The 17,705-nt window shown below is 40.8% G+C and overlaps 2 protein-coding genes across 2 annotated transcripts; both read right to left on the reverse strand.

Annotated features, from left to right (window-relative positions):
- Positions 1-4,048: 4,048 nt before the first annotated feature.
- LOC142384741 (RNA helicase Mov10l1-like) lies at positions 4,049-8,846 on the reverse strand. Its single transcript, XM_075471044.1, has 13 exons — positions 8,774-8,846; positions 8,613-8,691; positions 8,340-8,521; positions 7,914-8,060; positions 7,536-7,657; positions 7,344-7,443; positions 6,876-7,022; positions 6,496-6,669; positions 6,128-6,277; positions 5,837-5,944; positions 4,684-4,824; positions 4,511-4,602; positions 4,049-4,258 (listed from the first exon to the last, which is right to left on the reverse strand). Exons 2-13 carry the CDS (start codon positions 8,644-8,646, stop codon positions 4,231-4,233), a joined length of 1,425 nt encoding a protein of 474 aa, XP_075327159.1. The 5' UTR covers positions 8,647-8,691; positions 8,774-8,846; the 3' UTR covers positions 4,049-4,230.
- Positions 8,847-9,512: 666 nt separating this feature from the next.
- On the reverse strand, positions 9,513-17,539 carry LOC142384886 (RNA helicase Mov10l1-like). Its single transcript, XM_075471192.1, has 10 exons — positions 17,443-17,539; positions 17,160-17,347; positions 16,718-16,877; positions 16,374-16,486; positions 15,996-16,183; positions 12,788-12,928; positions 12,326-12,637; positions 11,901-12,101; positions 10,397-10,511; positions 9,513-9,608 (listed from the first exon to the last, which is right to left on the reverse strand). The coding sequence occupies exons 1-10, from the start codon at positions 17,537-17,539 to the stop codon at positions 9,513-9,515; spliced, it is 1,611 nt and encodes a 536-aa protein (XP_075327307.1).
- Positions 17,540-17,705: the final 166 nt, after the last annotated feature.

Raw genomic sequence — 17,705 nt, forward strand, 5'->3', positions numbered from 1 at the left:
GCAATAAATATCCGGCTAAAATGCAGCATCTGCTGTCAGGTAGACTTAGCAGTAAAATGCCAAGATCATATGCAAGAGATATAAACACTCATTTGTCTCCTCCTCGTGTATTTAACAACATAACTACATTACATTACAACATATTTGTTTGGATGTCGTCTGTCTCCAGATTGAGATGTGTATCTGCGGCTGATGCCTCCAGGGCTTTTACTCTCAAATCAGAGAACTCTACAGCAACCAGCCTGTTTCGGAGTCATGTGGCCTCAGAGAGACCAAAGTAAAGTCCATTCTGATTGGCCCTACTCCCGTTTATGTGGCTGTATACCAGCACTGTCTGCAGCGAGGACAATGTACATGCAACCAGAGCTTTTTCAAATTGTTCAGCCTGATCTGATGAGTGGAGGCTGGTTCCAGATCGGGTAGACGAGTACAGCCCATAAGAGGGGACTAACTGGGCAATTAAAGTCACAGACTAATTTGGGAGAACAATAGATCCACACATTTAATAAGCTCCCCCTGCCAGGAGCTCAGCAGGGGTCTGTTGTTGGGCCTAATGGCTGCCCTGTAGACAGTGTGTCTGTCTTGGTAATGTGTTGCCAACCCAGACCTCAGTAAATGAGAAGATGATTGTGGGTTGAGCTGAATGGTTGAGCACCTGTCTGTCAAAAAGGACGAGACAATTCTGTCCAAATAATTATCCAACACTGTTGCATGGCTAAAATTCTCGTGAGAGATTCAAAGTTATCAAAATGAACCGTTTTAATACACAATGTCCTGTTCCAACTCACAGAAGAGTAAAAATACCAACTTTTTTGGGGGGGGGGGGGGCAAAAAAAAGCACTGCAAATCTGTTTTTAGACCACCTGGTACCACATCACGAATCACTGCATTTGTACAAAGTCATTCTACACTGTCAGAAGTTGAAGTGAAAGCTGTTAAAAAGGAAAATCCACTTTATCAGAAATAGTGAAAAAACAACTGTTGAATCTGACAAAAGCACTTGCACGTGAGGAGATAACTGCAGTTTGAGTGAGAAGGTTTTCCTGTTCATTTTTTATCAATGATTTCAGCTGCTCAATAGTTCAAGCATTCCTTTGCTACATTTTTGCATCAATGCACCAAATGGGTGACGGGTCTGGATTGCAGGCAGATCTGTTGAGGTCAGAGTATTTTTTTTTTTTTTGGAGCTTGGAATCATTTTACAGAAATAGCCAAGGCACATGTTGCTCAAATACATGTATTACTCATCATTAATGGTGCCATCACTCATGTGCATATTACCCATATTAGATGCACTAATATCCCCACACAACATCGCTGGTACTTTCACTGATGAAAAGACAGATGGTCCCCCCTCCTCCTCCTCTTTAGCACAGAGGGGGCAGCATGACGAGATTTAAGATCAAATTCTGACATCCTTGGTGTCATCAAATGTTTTTTAAGGTCTTTTTTGCAGTCTTAACTTCTGGAAGCCTTTAAACATTTAGAGCATGTTAAGAAGTTCACCTATACCTTGTTTAGGCATTACTCAAAACTTTAAGTCTTTTACCAAGTACGTCCTACACTAAAACTAAAGAATCGACCAAAAGCGTGGTCAAACGCAAAGAAAATGCAAAATAAGATCTTATCATGAAAATCATTACATCTATACCACTGCTTGCTCTGAGCATCTGGTATGTCCTGTCCATTGGCTTATCTTTACCTCCATCCTTGTAAACAGGAGTCCTTTCATACGGTGTATTTCGGTCGGTGGCAGGCAGTGGTGTCAAAAGTACACACATTTGTTACTTAAGCAGAAGTATAGATACTGCAGTTTAAAAACACTCTGGTAAAAGTTGAAGTATCAACTTGACCTCTTTACTCAAGTAAAAGTGAAAAAGTATGCGCTCCAAAACCTACTTAAAGTATAAAAGTATAAAGTAACCTTTAAATAAAAAAATTAAAAAAATTTTTTTAGTGGCATCTACACAAAAAGGTAGATGCCACTATGAATTGCAAGCTTAATTTGAAAACTGATTAATTCTACACCTGGGTCTTGGGTGAGCAGAGTTTGCATTGCATTTTCCACGAGTCATTTTTGCATCCGACTATTTCGAAAAATTCTATGAGTTAGGGTTAAGGATAAGGAAGGTCTTGTTGGTCTCCATCTCCATCTCCCGATACGCTCTGGCCTGTGTCCGACCTTTCAGACATTTCGCCATCTTTTTCTGAATCCGACATTGTGGCGTGGCACGCACTTCGTGCAGCTTTGCGTTTGCGGTTTCTAGAACACCTGCTTGCTTCTGACGAATGACGATTTCCTTGTGTGTCAGCACAAATTTGACGAATAGCCCAACCGATTAGTGTTTGCGTTATATGATTCATCCTATTACACTCGTTCTCACTAGGTGTGGATGGCGCCACTGATCTGTATTGGATGGCGCACATGACGTGAAATACATAAACATTAAACTGAAGCCAAGAGTAACGAGGCTGTTTGTTTTGAAAATGTAATGAATAGAAAGTACAGATACTTGTGTGAAAATGTAATGAGTAGAAGTCAGAAGTGGGCAGAAAAATAAGTAATGGAGTAAAGTACAGATACCTAAAAAGTGTACTTAAGTACAGTAACGAAGTATTTGTACTTCGTTACTTGACACCTCTGGTGGCAGGACCATTGTGCCACACTGTCTTGGAAAAAAACTATCATTTAGGCTGCGGCTACACGAAAACGTTTTTCACTGTAAACGATACTTTTTCTTATCGTTTCGCTGTCGCGGCCACACGGAGCCGGCGTTCCCACTACCCCAAAACGATAGTTTTTGAAAACGGGTTCCAGAGTGGGAAAGTTTGAAAACGGCCTCGTTTCATTTCCATTGTTACAGCTAAAACGTTTTTGCGTCAGTCACACGTTGACGCTGTGAGCCAATTTTAACACTTCTCTATTGTCTCACAGCGTGGCGTGACACAGTGGCGTGTGTACTGCATCGTTTCATCGTTTTCATCCGTTTTCGTCTGGACAGCAGCGCGTTTCCGTGTGGTCGCAAGAATTTTCGTACCCGTTTTAAAAAAAAACCTCGTTTCGTTTTCGTGTAGCCGTAGCCTTAATCTGTGGGGAGTGGAAAATCGAACACAAACCATTTTATCTGTTTACTACCGCTGAGCCCAATTAGTAAATGGGGAATTCTCCTGAGTAGCAGAGACAACTTATTAGCAGAAAGTAAACCTGATCAACTGCACAACACAGCACTGGACAACCTGTACCAGCTCAAGTCTCCAAACTTCAAAAGCAAGCTTGGGAGCATAATGCTCAAAGTTTGGTCTAACAGCATCTTACTGTTACAATCCAGTGTTTCTTCCCTCCATGGTGCATTCATCAAATGCAGAGTAGGACAGTAGATCAAGCACTTGAGACATACATCAAAGACAGAGGCGTGTTTGAGAAGCAAAGGAGGAAGACTGGATGTCTGAGCTAGTCTCTAACAGCAGAACAAACTCAGATAAAAGCCGTCTCCCCTTGTATGTAGGAGACTCATTAACTTAAGACGCTGAACCCCCATTTGCCTTCTTTTCCTTACCCCTACCCCATACACCTTCCCCCTCACCATCCTGCTGGGCTCCAGCAGGACTGACAGTCCCTGCACAGACTGTCAATAGCACTCAATTGTCACATCCAGTCTCCGAACCTTACGGGCAGACGCTGCCACGCCGACGTGAGCAGACGACAAACATCTGCAGAGGCTAGTGCACTCAACATAATAAAAGTGAAAAATGTTGTCTTGCATTTAGTTTGTCTCACTCAACAAAGAGCTGAAAGAAGAGCACTTCAAAATTCCTTGTAAGTAAATGTAAATACATCATCTCAATGCTGTTTAAGTCATCATACACAAATATCACCACTGTGCAGTCTGGGTTCATGAACAAAATTCGACTGCTGTGACGCAATGCCCAATAACTTAACCATAATATGTGATCTTATGCACAGTCAAGCAAATAAATTAATTAAAGACAGGAAATCAGAGTAATGTGCAGCGTACACAAGCGTCATCTTTATTTCTAACCCCCGCGGAAGTGTATTTGCCTCTTACAAAAAATAAAGCAATTAGGAGGCACAGCTAACTTTGACAACAATCAATACAGAGACAAGCCAAGGAAACATGAAGAGAACAAGAAAAAAAAGGGAACAAGAAATAAATGTTATAAGGCAAGACTGTTAGGTCCATGTACACCACTGTTGATGTCATATGTGGCTTAAGCACTCCTTTGCTCCGCTGTAGCTCTGTGGGGGAAAAAAAAGAAAAGAAAAACATTAATTTGACCTCACACAAACCTAAACCCATTTGTAGTCTAAATGCTATTCTATTCATAGCCTGATGAGTCGGAGTCATCAAATGTGACTGAAACTAGTTCTCAGAACTGCTGTTGTTCTGCGACATGGTTAGGCGTGCTTTGTATTACGAGACCTAATCATACTGAAAATCAGAAATATACATTATGATTAAAGTCTTTGAAGGCTGTTAAGTGTACATACATCTGAGAGTGTCTTAGGGAAGGAGGGGGGTCACAGCCCACATACGCCCCATTGATGAAACAGTACTGCAGTAAAGCCCTGAAGCACTGATCCTGGAAAGGAAAGGAGTGCTTAATTGGCTTGATACAACGTATCGCACACCAAATGAATACAAAAAAAAAGTAATAACTCACCCTGATCAGAATGTGAGGGTTTCCAACAATTAGGAGCAAAGCTTTGGGACGAGTGACGGCCACATTGAAGCGTTTCGGGTTGGACAGAAAGCCAAGCAAACTCTGCAAATCATCACTCTGCACTGATTCGTTAGATCGTACCTGTATCATGAAAGGATTAAATTTATTCATTCCAGTGGGAGGGGATAAACTTTGAAAGGGCTTATTGATTTTTCTGCATCAATTTTTCTTTTCCCTTTCAATGGAAATAAATAAAAATATGTTGTCACTATTGCAATAGATTTTTTTTGTATGGGCACATTGAGTTGCCTGTGGTATGAAATGCGCTATATAAATAAAGATTGATTGATTCTATCTATCCATTTTTATTAAAAATTCTCACACATCATTGAAGACAAAAAATGAATGTATAGTTATTATTAGCAGTAATTTGCTCCTTAAAAGAAAAAGCTGCAACCTACGGGATACCGTATATAAAAATTGGTACGTTTTCTTAGTTTCCACTTCAAATGTTTAAGCTCTTGGTAAAGTGCTACAGTTCAGGCTTTAAATGGAAAACAGCAAGACAAAACACAGCATCACCTTTTTTGACATCCTGTACATAAAAAGTACTGTAATGATTTACCATCAAAAATGTAGATGGATTTCTTACGATTACAAGATTTAAAACTGATTTAAGTCCATTTTTTGTTATGCTTGGAATTTAAATTTCTTTTTGCTTGCTTTAAATTTCCCTGAAATGTAAACATCTTGCTTGCTCATCATTCCGTGTTGCCGGGGTTGAAAGATAAGCTCCAAAGATAATTAGAATAAAAGCAAAAGACAGAAAAACAGCTGGGATTAATCTTCTGTCACAGCAACACCTGTGTTGACCAAAGCTAACAGAGAAGGCTTCAATAAAATCAGACAAAAACTACATTAATAGACCACGTGGCGTCTTTAAAACACAATCAATCTTTTTTTTTAGGATAACATCTTCTAAATTGCGGTAAAAATATTTTTCTTGGATTCCTCCAAACTCAACTTAACTTTAAGTGTGCAGTTCCAGTCGCAACGTTGCATAAAACATAGTTTGATCAGCTATCTGTGGACATTTGATTTAGATTGAAGTACCCTCTGACACTCCTATTACACACGGTTTGTTTTAGCCTACCGTTGACAAGATGATGACCAGAAACTCTTGTCCTTGGAACTCCTCCACCGAGCCCACTTTGATGTCAGAGAGGCCCACCTTTCCCAGCAGCACTCGAATTTTCTCACACTGGAGTGCAATATGAACAGAGCACTTTAGGGTCCACTGTATGTATATAGCTTACCACCTTTAAGTTTAAAAACTCGTAGAGCTACCTTGGAGTTAAATATCAAATTATTAAATCAATCTTGTTATCCTAATCAGATCAAAAGAGAAAGCAACACAATATGACAAAAGACAGTGCAGTCGTACCTGTTTCCTGTAGGGGGCGATGATACCAATGTCAGAAGCATTCACAGGGTTGTAAAGCTTCTTTGACAGTTGGCAGCAGTAAAGCATGACCTGTACAGCCTCCATTGGATTGAACCATGATGGGTTCTTGCCTTCTCTCATTTCTGTGCCCTAGAGCAGAATAAAAACTGAAATAAACACGGGAAGAAAAATCCTTGTTTCAAGGGATGGCCTGATCAAACGATGGAGGGATAACACCTTTCAGCTGTAAACTGGTTCACTGTGCAGATTCATTCTCAATCTACAACCCTGAACAGGCTCATTTAATAGGACAAGCGATAACATCCGTTAGTCCTCAGATACATATATTTCTATGAAGTATTTGTTACCCTGACACCATGGAATAGGAGTGGGAAGCCTTTTTTAGGCAGGGTTTTCCACTGGCAGAGGGACTCCACAACAGACTTCTGAGCTTTAAAACACAGCTCCCCCTGGTAGAAAAGCTTGGAGGGCAGTGTGAGCAGCGCCTCATGAGAGCGATAGTTGTAGATCAGCTTAGTCACCTATTGGAATTAAAACGCTTTAGATCATGTAAACAGTGCACACACATAATGAAATACAAGTTTAAATACATTTTCACTGTTTGTGCTCATTATGGCAAATATCACGTAGCAAAAACAGCAGTAAACAGAACAAGACCCAATGATAATAACGATAGTCAATTATCCTGTATATGAGTAAACATAGCTTTTGAATTCAGTGCACTAACCAGTTTAGAGTTATAGCCCCAATCATGTTTGCAGTACAATGGGTTTGCCATCAACCTCTCCAACAAAGACACCCCCAGGCCATAGGCGGTGGCTAGCTTAGACTTCACTATTGGACCCAGCTGGCAGGGGTCTCCAGCCAGGACTATCTAAGAAGGAACAAATAAAAACTCCGCCCCAGTTAGTTATCACTCCATTAGGTTAATCATTTTTTGTTTTTCTTTAAATATTCCAAAATACTGTTAACATCAGTATCAACATTAGGTTAACCAATAAACAAAAAAAACAAACAAACAAAAAAAAAAAAAAAAAAAAAAAAAAAAAAAAAAAAAAAACAGGCAAAACTGGTTTAGTAACTACTATTCAATCAAATCCAGATCTTATTTAGAACAAAAATATATGTTAGTTTCTCTTAAGGACAAGACAAAAGCACAGGAAGATGAACTTAAAGGTCCAAGTCAAGTTAACACCTGTCCATCTCTCTCTGAGACGAAGCCGATGGGGATCAGAGACTCGGGCTCAGTTGCTTGGCCAGCTTCATCCAGAAACACATGGGTAAAATGTCCCACTCTGAAGAAAACAAATCCACAGACAGTGAACAAAGACTCAAGATGGACATTTACCACGGTTAAACGCCACCCCTTCAACAGCCTGGGTCTTACTTTATTCCTATATTATGGAACATGCCAGCACTGGAGCAGGTGCTGACCACAATCCTGTGAAAAGCAGCATGACGGACGTCCTCTCCAGCCCTGGAATACGGTCGCAACACTTCTGGGATAGACTAGGGAGGAACAGTTGCATTGAGTTTCACACGAATTTTAGATGATGAAGCAAAATGCTAAAGGCAGTCCCAGTACATTACCACAACCACAGGGATTACAGACGATATAACGCCCAGCCTGGCAATGTATGGAAAACGCATCTGAACAAACCTTAATGCACATAGGTGCGTGCATAGTTATGCTTTGAGCACACATAAGTGAGATGTCTGAAAGAAAAATTTCCTTGAGCTTCTCTTTTCTGTTGCTGGTCACTACCTCGTTGTCCCTGCAGGAAGCATTGACACGGGCCAAACTTGCTGCATCCAGGAAGCCGCCATCATGTAGACGGATGCAGATGAGGTCAGCAGCACTGTTGGATGGCGTACATACGAGAACTCGACTACTGGGCAGAAAGTGATAGACCTGTGGATGCAGAGCTTGTAACATTACACTGGCAATGGCGCAGGGTGCGACTAAACTTTATGGACACGAGAACTAATGAACATATTACTTGGAAAGTACACAGCAGGTTTTAAAGAAATTGATTATATTCATCTAGTTATCTTTACTTAAATCTATCCATTTATTTTACACAGTACAAAAAGATCCATCTACACCTGCCAGTTGGGAGCTACTTTAAGCCAAATGATGTAAAAGGCCCCTGATGAAGAGGTTTATTCTTCTTTGATTATGCGTTTGCACCTGCAGTATGGACTCTATAAGAGTAATCGTCTTTCCAGTGCCTGGAGGTCCAAACAGTACATAGGGTGTGGGTCGACATTCCCCCTCCAAGATCCTCATCACTGCCTCTCTCTGACGGGGGTTTAGGTCTGGGTTAAAAAAGTGCCCTTTGCTTGGGATGGCTTTGCATGCCACTCTACCATCTGGAAGAAATGACACAATTGTTACCAGTGCTGTTGTGTATGTCAGCTGATTAAAACAGGCAAACTCTGTATAAAAATTAAATTCAAATACCTGTGCCTTTAGTCTGTGTGGCCTTTGACTTCATGTCAGAGGAAGCGTTTGACCTTTTCCCCTTTTCAGCAGCTAGGGTCTGGTGTTCAAATATATGTACATGTAATCAAAAGTAAATATAATAAACTTGTGTATCTTTTTTTTTTTTTTACATTTGTCACCTCGTTTTCTTCCGCGCTTTTTTTGGGGTCTGCCTCCTCTATCCATTCTGCGGTCCACAGAGGGGTCTGAGGTGTCACTCTGGAAGGAAAGAGAACTACACAACAACATTAAAAAAGGACACCAGTGAGATCAAAAGGACGTTGGAATCAGGGATTCAGTCTTTTAAATTGCTGTGTAGATAAAGGAATTACATCTTTTTTATTTGTCAAATAATTCAAAGCATCAGGAGAAAAAGACAAAAAAAAAAAAAAAAAAGTAACCCCCTGATATCAGTTTCCTCAGTGGATGTAGTAACGAGAGATAAAACTGAATACAATCAGACCAAAATCTGGTTTCTCGAGCTAAAACAAAAAAAACTGTTGTTGTGTTCCCACTATTAACCAGGCTGAGCTGGAGCCCCTTAAATCTGGGGATGTGCATTTCAAGTCAAAATGCTGTTCAAGATCGCAGGAAAATTATTCAATCCTTTTTTCTTTACTTCTGACATTTTTGTTTGGACTTAAAGCAATTCAAATAAAACTTACCCTCTCCAAAATGTTTTGTCTGGTCAAGCGCATTGTGACATCGCCTGATGGTCAGCCTGATATTAAAAGCAGTAAAAATTATAATGCATTGCATCGGGTAAAATCTGAATCCATTACCTTTAGGAAATCATTAACTTAGCCCAAGATGATGATGAAAATCATAATAATACAAATAAAAACAATAGTAAGGACAATATCCTTTGTTTTTTTGGGCTCACCTGTTGTAAGAGAACTCGACATCGAGTGGCTCGCCGAGGTAATTGCGCTGAAAGTCTGAGTTCACTCTTAAACTCACATCCTCATCATTTATCTGAGTAGCAACAACAGAGCTTCAAATTAAAATCCACATTTAAAGAGACTACGTCTGATGATTATATCTGAAAATAAGCTCCAGAGTAGGAAATATCTCCATACCTCTGTGACGTAACTAACATACTCCAGTACGAGACCATCAATTTGTTTCTTCAATACTATTCTGTCCCCTGTGGAGAAAGCTCAGCTGGACTTTAATGGTTAACAAAAACACAACATCAACGTTTACAATAAGTCAACACTCATTACTCTGAACCTTCATTTAACCAGGAAATAAAAGCTCTTGGGATTTAAAATATCTTTTCAAAGATTTACAATTATGATTAAAGACGCCTCGGGCCACTTCACCTATAGTGAGATGTGGCCTCCCTTCAGCCAATCCGAGCACCTCGAGGTGTAGATAGACCGCTCCTTTCCTCAGAAGCGCTCCACTGATGGCAAATTCCCTCAGTTCTCTTTCTGCATGCAGCTCTTCCAGCCACAGAAGAGTTGAGAATCGTGAAAGCATGTTGGATTTTGAGAGCGCCTGAGAAGGACAAGATGATACTTCAACTTCGTCTATCCTTTTAATGCCAACAAATTTTCATTTTTCATCGACCGTTCTTTCAAACATAAGTAGATTAAGAAAGAACAACAGCCACATGAACAGACTTTATGGCATCTATGATCTAAATAAGGGTCTGCCTAAACATTTCCGAGTTCTGTTGTAAGGAGGCCTAATCCAACTGTTAATTTGCCTTTATGCAAATATTACTGTAAACTAAACTTGATCACAGGCATGCTCACCTCTCCAAGGCAGGGCTCGACTACCAGCACATCCCTCTGTGCCTCTACACAGTCTCTTAGAACATGAGGCACTGGGTAGCCTGGTAGGAAATTTGGCAGCCGTCGTTTGCTGAGCCTAGAGGAGGGAGAGTTGGCCTCATCAAAGAGGTAACACGATTTCATTTCTTCTAAACAACCACAGTTACGGAGGCGCTACATTAATGTTGCTCATTGAAGTCCACCAAACCACAAAAGCCAGGCTGGGAGTATTACGAACGCAAAGACCAAAGCCTCTTTCACGTGACATAAAACATTAATGTGTTCATCAATCTGTTAAAGCAATGACCTTCAGTCATTCACATATTTGTCATCTGTCCATTACAGTTCCTCAACCCTCTCTCAGCCCATGAAAGTGACAGAGAGCGACACGGTGCACACGCAACATTAGTGATGAGGGTGAGATAATAGTCCTTTTAGATTCAGTTTTCTGACAACATGTCATGTTGCTCTAACAATTCATATTAGTTTTGCAGGCAGGTGGTGGTCGTGTGAAACAGTGAAAATGGATTGAAGCCACTAAAAATAACCTCTTTCTACATATTTAAGCTTGCTCAAGATTAGACTGAGGGTTTAATTCAATTACAGCAACACCGTAGCGGTTACCAACTCGAGAAAAACACATGTTCATTTCCCCAGGGGACATCATCTTCACACAGTCGCAGCTGTTTGTACGAGCAGACGCTGAGGCAACACAATGTTCTAAGTCTTTATAGAGTTACTGTTTCTGTTTGGCCACAATAATTCAAATTAAGCTAACAAACATTGAGCATTGTGTTTCACAAAACAGCAGGGGATGGGAATGGTTGAAATACTTATCTATGGTCAGATAGATAGAAGCTGCATATTGAAGAAATAACTGTAGCAGAGGAACGTTTGAAAAGCACTACTTGTTTATTCAGTATTGCAACCTGTCAGGTTCCTCTAAACAGGTTCTCAAATCTGAGCTTATCCGTTAATGTGACAGCAGCCGTTCATACTTGTACTTCCAACCTTGCACCTCAAAATGTTACAGAAGAGCACAGAGAGGTTAATTTGCACACAACACTGACCAATTCAGTTCTTTCAAGATTAAAGGAAAGCAGTGCATGTGTAAGGGGCAAACTGGTTTTGTTAAAATGAGTTCCCACTCCTGCATTTGTATAATATCCAACTATACCCATCATAAAACGGCACAAAAAGTAAGTGTCAAATATCCATGTATCTTGGTTAAAAAAAGAAATTTTAAAAAAGAAAGAAAAGATTGAAGAAAAAGAAGGTTGAAGAAAGAGGCCAAGAAAGAAGTCCAGTTGCCCTTATTCAAGCTCATTTGTTTACCATGACCTGGATGAATGAGGCCATGAGACAGATTTTTCATCAACAAGAAAAAGCCCCAATAATTTCTGCAAGTTATGTTGGAACTCCATTCTTTCATGTTTCAGCATCTCTTCTTGCTTAGAAAAAAAATGTAATCAAGTCATATTGATACCTCGGTGCATCTTTTGGAGCAGCCACAGTGATCACATGAGAGGGTGTTTTTGAGAGCTGATGGACATCACTTGGAACGTGATAGGGCTCAGAGGGCTGCAGCAGTTTTTCATCCTCGATGCCAACCGTGACCTCCAGGCGCCTCCCGATGGTGAAAGAAGAGAAACGCAGCAGCAGCAGGTCAGCACACCTTCCTAGGCTCCTAAGGATTTCCAAAAATGTTCAATTCAGCGATGCAAGTAACTTAAAACGAATGCCTCGTTAAAGCATGCAACACATTCATAGGCAGGGCTCATTTTAAATGGTAAAACTGCAGCCCCAGAGAGATTGCTCCAAAGCTATTCATTTATAAGCATAGAGGTGCTTATTCGTTTTGTTTATGTAGTGGAAAAAGTTTCTACAACAGCCTTAGGAGATCCAACTTACTTTGCTTGGCAGGCTACTGCAACTGACAATCTCTGTCCAGGAGATATTTCCACTTCTTTTCCCCACTTTTTTCCCTCCATGCCACCACAGGAATTGGTAGCATCTTTCTGCACTGCACCATTCTTTTTGTCCATCTCTTTTTGTCCATCTCCACCTTGCTTTTCAGAGGACTCAGAGCAGCTGTCTGGTAAAGACTGCGACCTCTGGTTGTGTGATGTGGAACTGTTGACTTTAACCACAGTGAACTGTGCTCCGGAGTCCCAGCCAGCAAATTCACAACACTTCAGCCTGTGGGTCACTGAGCCTTTGTTTCTGTTGCAGGAAAAATAATTAAATTGTACAGTAAGTTAAACTGTACACTTGTCTTACTAATAAAGAAAGCCATTTGCTCTGCAAAAGATACCCAGAGAGTCAAATTTTCCCCAGATTGGAAATACCACTTCTGGTGCCAAGAGAACTCACTGAATCCAGAGCACCAGCTCTCGTCTCTCCCCAAACATCACATCCCCAAACTGGCCATAGTTTGATACTTCCAGCCCTTCTTTGTTTTCTAAGATGCTCTGGAGTTCAGCCTCTGGGAGAGGTGCAGTAGAAACTTTCATACTGCAACCAGAATAAAAAAAGAAAACATCAAATGAAAAACGCTGAGCTAAAAAACATAACCAATGTAGTCATTTATCCAGCAGAAACAGTGTACAATATTATTTTTTAACAGAAACAAGCAAAACAATCACAACAGTCTCAAAAACAGTTTTTATTATGAGGACGATACTATCTCAGAGTGCTTGAGTGGAAGGCAGCTCAACTTTTTTTACTTGGTTTTTGAAGACGTTTCACCTCTCACCCAAAGGGATTCTAACCTTCTAACTGCTTGGTTGGGAGTTTCAGGCTGAAAAAGCTTCCACTGCAAGTTATGCTAGCAAAGCAGATTAATGGACCCAGAATTCAATTTGGCTACACAATAAAATCACCCCATTGGTGTAAAACGAGACTGCTGACACCTGAAAAGCGTATATGGGAATCCCACCTGAGTGTTATTTAGACGATACCTGACGCCAACCTCTGTATAAAGAGGTTAAACAAGGAGAGGCTACGTTTCAATTTTATGCTCCTAAAATCTGGAACAGTCTTCCAGAAGATGTGACAGGCCTCAACTCTGACAATGTTTGAATCCAGGCTGAAAGCAGTTCTATTTGGCTGTGCATATGGCAAATGAATGTATTTTATGCACTCTTCGTTTTTAATTTAATTAATTAATGATTATTTTTTATGTTTTATGGAATGATTTTATTTGCCTTCTTGTGATTTTATGTAGCTGTAAAGCACTTGCATTGTGTACAAATTGTGCTCTACAAATAAACTTGCCTTGCCCGCCTACATGCACTGGGGGGGAAAATTGAGCTTTTGAACCAAGCATGTATGACGCCACGATGCTGTGGACTGTGTGAAAAAACATTCAACACATTCTGCAAGTTGAACCTTTTTCTGAAGGAGATCACTCCACATTCGTTGTCTTGAAGGTCCGTGAATGTTGATTTTGTCAGATGACAATGCGGTTATAAAATAAGGATTGTATTCGAGTAGAGCAAGAGTCTGGAAATCATTTAAGCTACAGCAAGTTGACCCTAAAGCCTCGTTTCCACTATGCAGTCCAGTACGGGTCGGTTCAGAACGGTACGGGTCGGGTCGCTTTGGGGTCAGCTTGCGTTCCCACTGTACAAAGGGGACCCTCAGGGGTGGGCGGAGTGTGTGCCGAAGCGTAAATAGCAAATAACAGCAAATAACAAATAACATCCATAATTTCGAACCACCTCCAAGCTTCTCCAGCTTAATGCGACACTGGCTCGCGGTCCGGTTGAAACCACTCTCTGCCATTTTTGCGGCAATCAGCTGGAAAACTTTTTTGTTTTGCACAGCGCCATCGAGCTCCCGCTGCACAGCCTCCTCACCAACAACGGAGAGCAGAGCCTGGAACCGGTCCTGTGTGCTAGGTACCCCAAGCAGAAGGGTTACAAAAATGGTAACGGGTTCCATGGGACCGGTACGCTTTCGTGGTAGTGGAAACACTGAAATAAGCGAACCGTTCTGAACCGACCCGTACCAGACTGCATAGTGGAAACGAGGCTATAGTCTTAATGGGCTGCTTTTCAGTCACAATTACTGATGAGTTTTGGTTGCCTGGCTGAACAAATAAAAATATGTGAATAAGGGCAGCTATTTTGGGGAATTCAGCTGTATTAATATACACTTATGCTTTACTGTTTTTACAAAAAGATGGGGGCACGTGAGAAGCACCTATGCCTATTTAAGCCTAGTTGAGTGTTTACATGCAGGAGCTATATAAATCCCAACCGCATTTTCTAAGTCTGTTATTCTGGCCTTCAGAGCTTTAACTTCAAACGATTTTGGTTGGACGTGCATTTTTAAAGTCTAGTTTTGGTCTGACAAACAATATTCTGCTTTTTCCATTCGTCATGGAAATGTACAGAATAGCGTTTGTCAGTGAAAGATTTATTTTATTCCTCTCTCAAACCACCTAACTACCCGGTCCAGAATGTCGACACTACTGTCCTCAGATTGTCCCTGCTCTTTGTATTGACCTGAGGAGCTGGCTCTACAGGACTGAGCTATGTGTAATCGTTTAGCTTTCCCTATATAAAAGGTGTGTGCACTGTTAAATACACTGGACTGCATATAAGAATCAGCTAAGCTTGTATTTGAGGTGTTTTATCAGTTGGGTGAGGCAGTTTTTGTCAGAATTTTGTTGAGTTTGAAGTGCATATGCTGTATCTGGACTAGATCCTTCTACATTTCTCAGACACTGCTGTCACAAATGGAATGACAGAAGTGTCCGTTCTTCTACTCTCTTTTTGATGCAGTGTTGTATGTTGCCTTGATGAAGGCCCAGCTGGGTTATCCCGAAAAAACTGAAGTGTTCCTTTTATTCTTCCATCCCCTTAGTAGGGACATTATCATCCCTATAGTATACAGGAGAGTCAGCTCCTCAGGTCAAGACTCCGTGGTTTCACCTACATTTCAAGATAAATAAATGATGTTTATGCGTTTATACATTATGTATGAACACAACAATAAACAATTTGTTTAAACGCTGGCTCGTAGAACAGCCATGCCTAATATTTTATTAACTTGAATTTGACTTGACGGACAGAAGCTGTAATGAGAAACTGTCAGTTCTCAACAGCCAGGTGAGCAAAACTGATTTAATAACCAGAAGGTAATTGTATTGTGTATAGTGTAACATTAATGACAATAGAGAGACATGTCTACATGACAGCCGGCACCATTTGGTTGAAAGTCATACTGATGAGACAAGGGTGAAGTCTGGCAACATATGGTGTAGTGTGTGACCATGAACAGCATGAACACTTCAAAAGGACTTAAAAACACCTCAACACACGAGAAACTTGTCATGTAGTCACAACGACCCGACAACAATGAACAATCTTATGCCGTGAACTTGGCTTTAGAAGCCTGAAACTCCCCACCAGTAAGAACTGGAAAAGCAATTGGATTAGAGGTGAAACATCTTCAAGAGTCAAGTAAAGAAGTCCAACTGCTTTTCTGTTCAAACACTCAGGATTACCATGATCATGATGATGGAGAATGACCGACACAATTTTAGCCACAAGCACAAAATTGTAACCAATACCTCTGATTGCAGGGTCCCATGCACAAAGCCCTCCAACAGTAGAAGGACTGACTGCTCTCCACCATTACCAGGTTAACCAGGTCTCCTGGTATAGGTTGATAGTTCGCGGACAGCAGTAGAGAGTCCAAACTGAAGAAAACACTATCGTCCACCACTCCATTGTTGCCATAAATGTTAGTCACACGCACCTAGACAGGAGATCATTCAAGGGAGGGGAAGGAATGAAAAAAGTAAGCTGGATTACAGTCAAACAAAGTTCAACATTGCTGATGTGAGTCATTTGATCACAGCCATATACAATATATTTACCAACAAAAGTACTACAAAACAGATTTCCATATAATGAACAGGTATATTCTAAAATAATTGCAAACTTACCTTGTCTAGACGACAATAACGTAAGGGGGCCACAGAATGAGCTTCGGTGGTGCACTGGGTAGGGTTGATGAAATATTTTGCTTGGACCCAGTCTCCTTTCATTGGCTCATAACCTGTAAGAGATACAAATCATACCGAAATCTTTAACAGATTTGTAATCTTTAATGTGGTTGTAGGTTTCTTCAAATTCACCCTCAGGCTAAAAGCAAACAAGGATATAAGCAGCAATCAACTGAATGAGACATGTTGTTTGGGCCATTGAAGGTGTAGCTAACGGCGTAAGTTACATCAAGTATCCTGGGGTAAAAGAGGCTTTGTTTTTGCATACAAGTTCGCATCAATACCTTCTAAAAGACTGCAGTGTGGGAAGTATGTCGTCTGATTGATGTAACCACCATTGCCATCTAATGATGTGACTGTTCCAATGAGAGGCCGCAGCTGCATATTGTGAGCTTCTTGAGAGGTTCTTCCTCCATCATCCCACGCATCTGCACTCTTCTCCACCTGGATGACAAGATTAAATGGTACATGTCCATAGCTCACTATGAACCCAGTACTGGAGGGAAAGTGGAAAAAACTTCAGATGTCAAACTAAGGTCAATATTTAAAAGGCTAACACAACATTGACGATATGTAGACATCCCGATGGAAAAAACAGACCTTTACTACCACACCCAAAATACTTTGGTGTGGCAGCCAACTTTGCAGGCTCAAACGGATTATAGATTGTATATTGCCTGCAAAATTCAAACTATGGATCACTAACATGAAGCACAGGTTCCTTACCCTTAAAGCTTTCCATCCCCCTTCGGATCCACCTCTTACTGCTACGCAGTTTACCAGGTCTCCCTCTTTTAGTGGCATCCCGCCCAACACCTCACCACTCGTGAAGAAAATTGCATCGTCTATCATGCCATAATCCAGACACAGCTGCGTCACCACACTGCCCCGCAGGTGGCGAATGTTCTCGGTGCCTGACCAGCAAAAGAAATATGGATAAATGGGATGTTAACTGGAAGACAGCGCGTGAAGGCTAATTATATTAAGGGCAGAATATTATTGCATTTACCTGGACTATCAGAAAAAATGTTGTCTTCATCAGCATCAACTGTTCTCCACAGTGGAGAAACCAGCTTGGATAGCATACACCGCACGGCAGTAAGCATGTCTGCGAAGTTGTAGCTAAGTAGCTAGCTATTCACACTAAAGAAACAGGATAATGCAGCTTTAAACATAGTGTTTGCCTCTAAAGTAACTCTAATAGGATGCATACCGTTTAATTACTGTTGCACTGTATGAGTTCACCAAATAACCGAAAACAACCATTTAAAA

The sequence above is a fragment of the Odontesthes bonariensis genome, chromosome 7, assembly GCF_027942865.1.
Source record: "Odontesthes bonariensis isolate fOdoBon6 chromosome 7, fOdoBon6.hap1, whole genome shotgun sequence".
Classification (NCBI taxonomy): Eukaryota; Metazoa; Chordata; class Actinopteri; order Atheriniformes; family Atherinopsidae; genus Odontesthes; species Odontesthes bonariensis.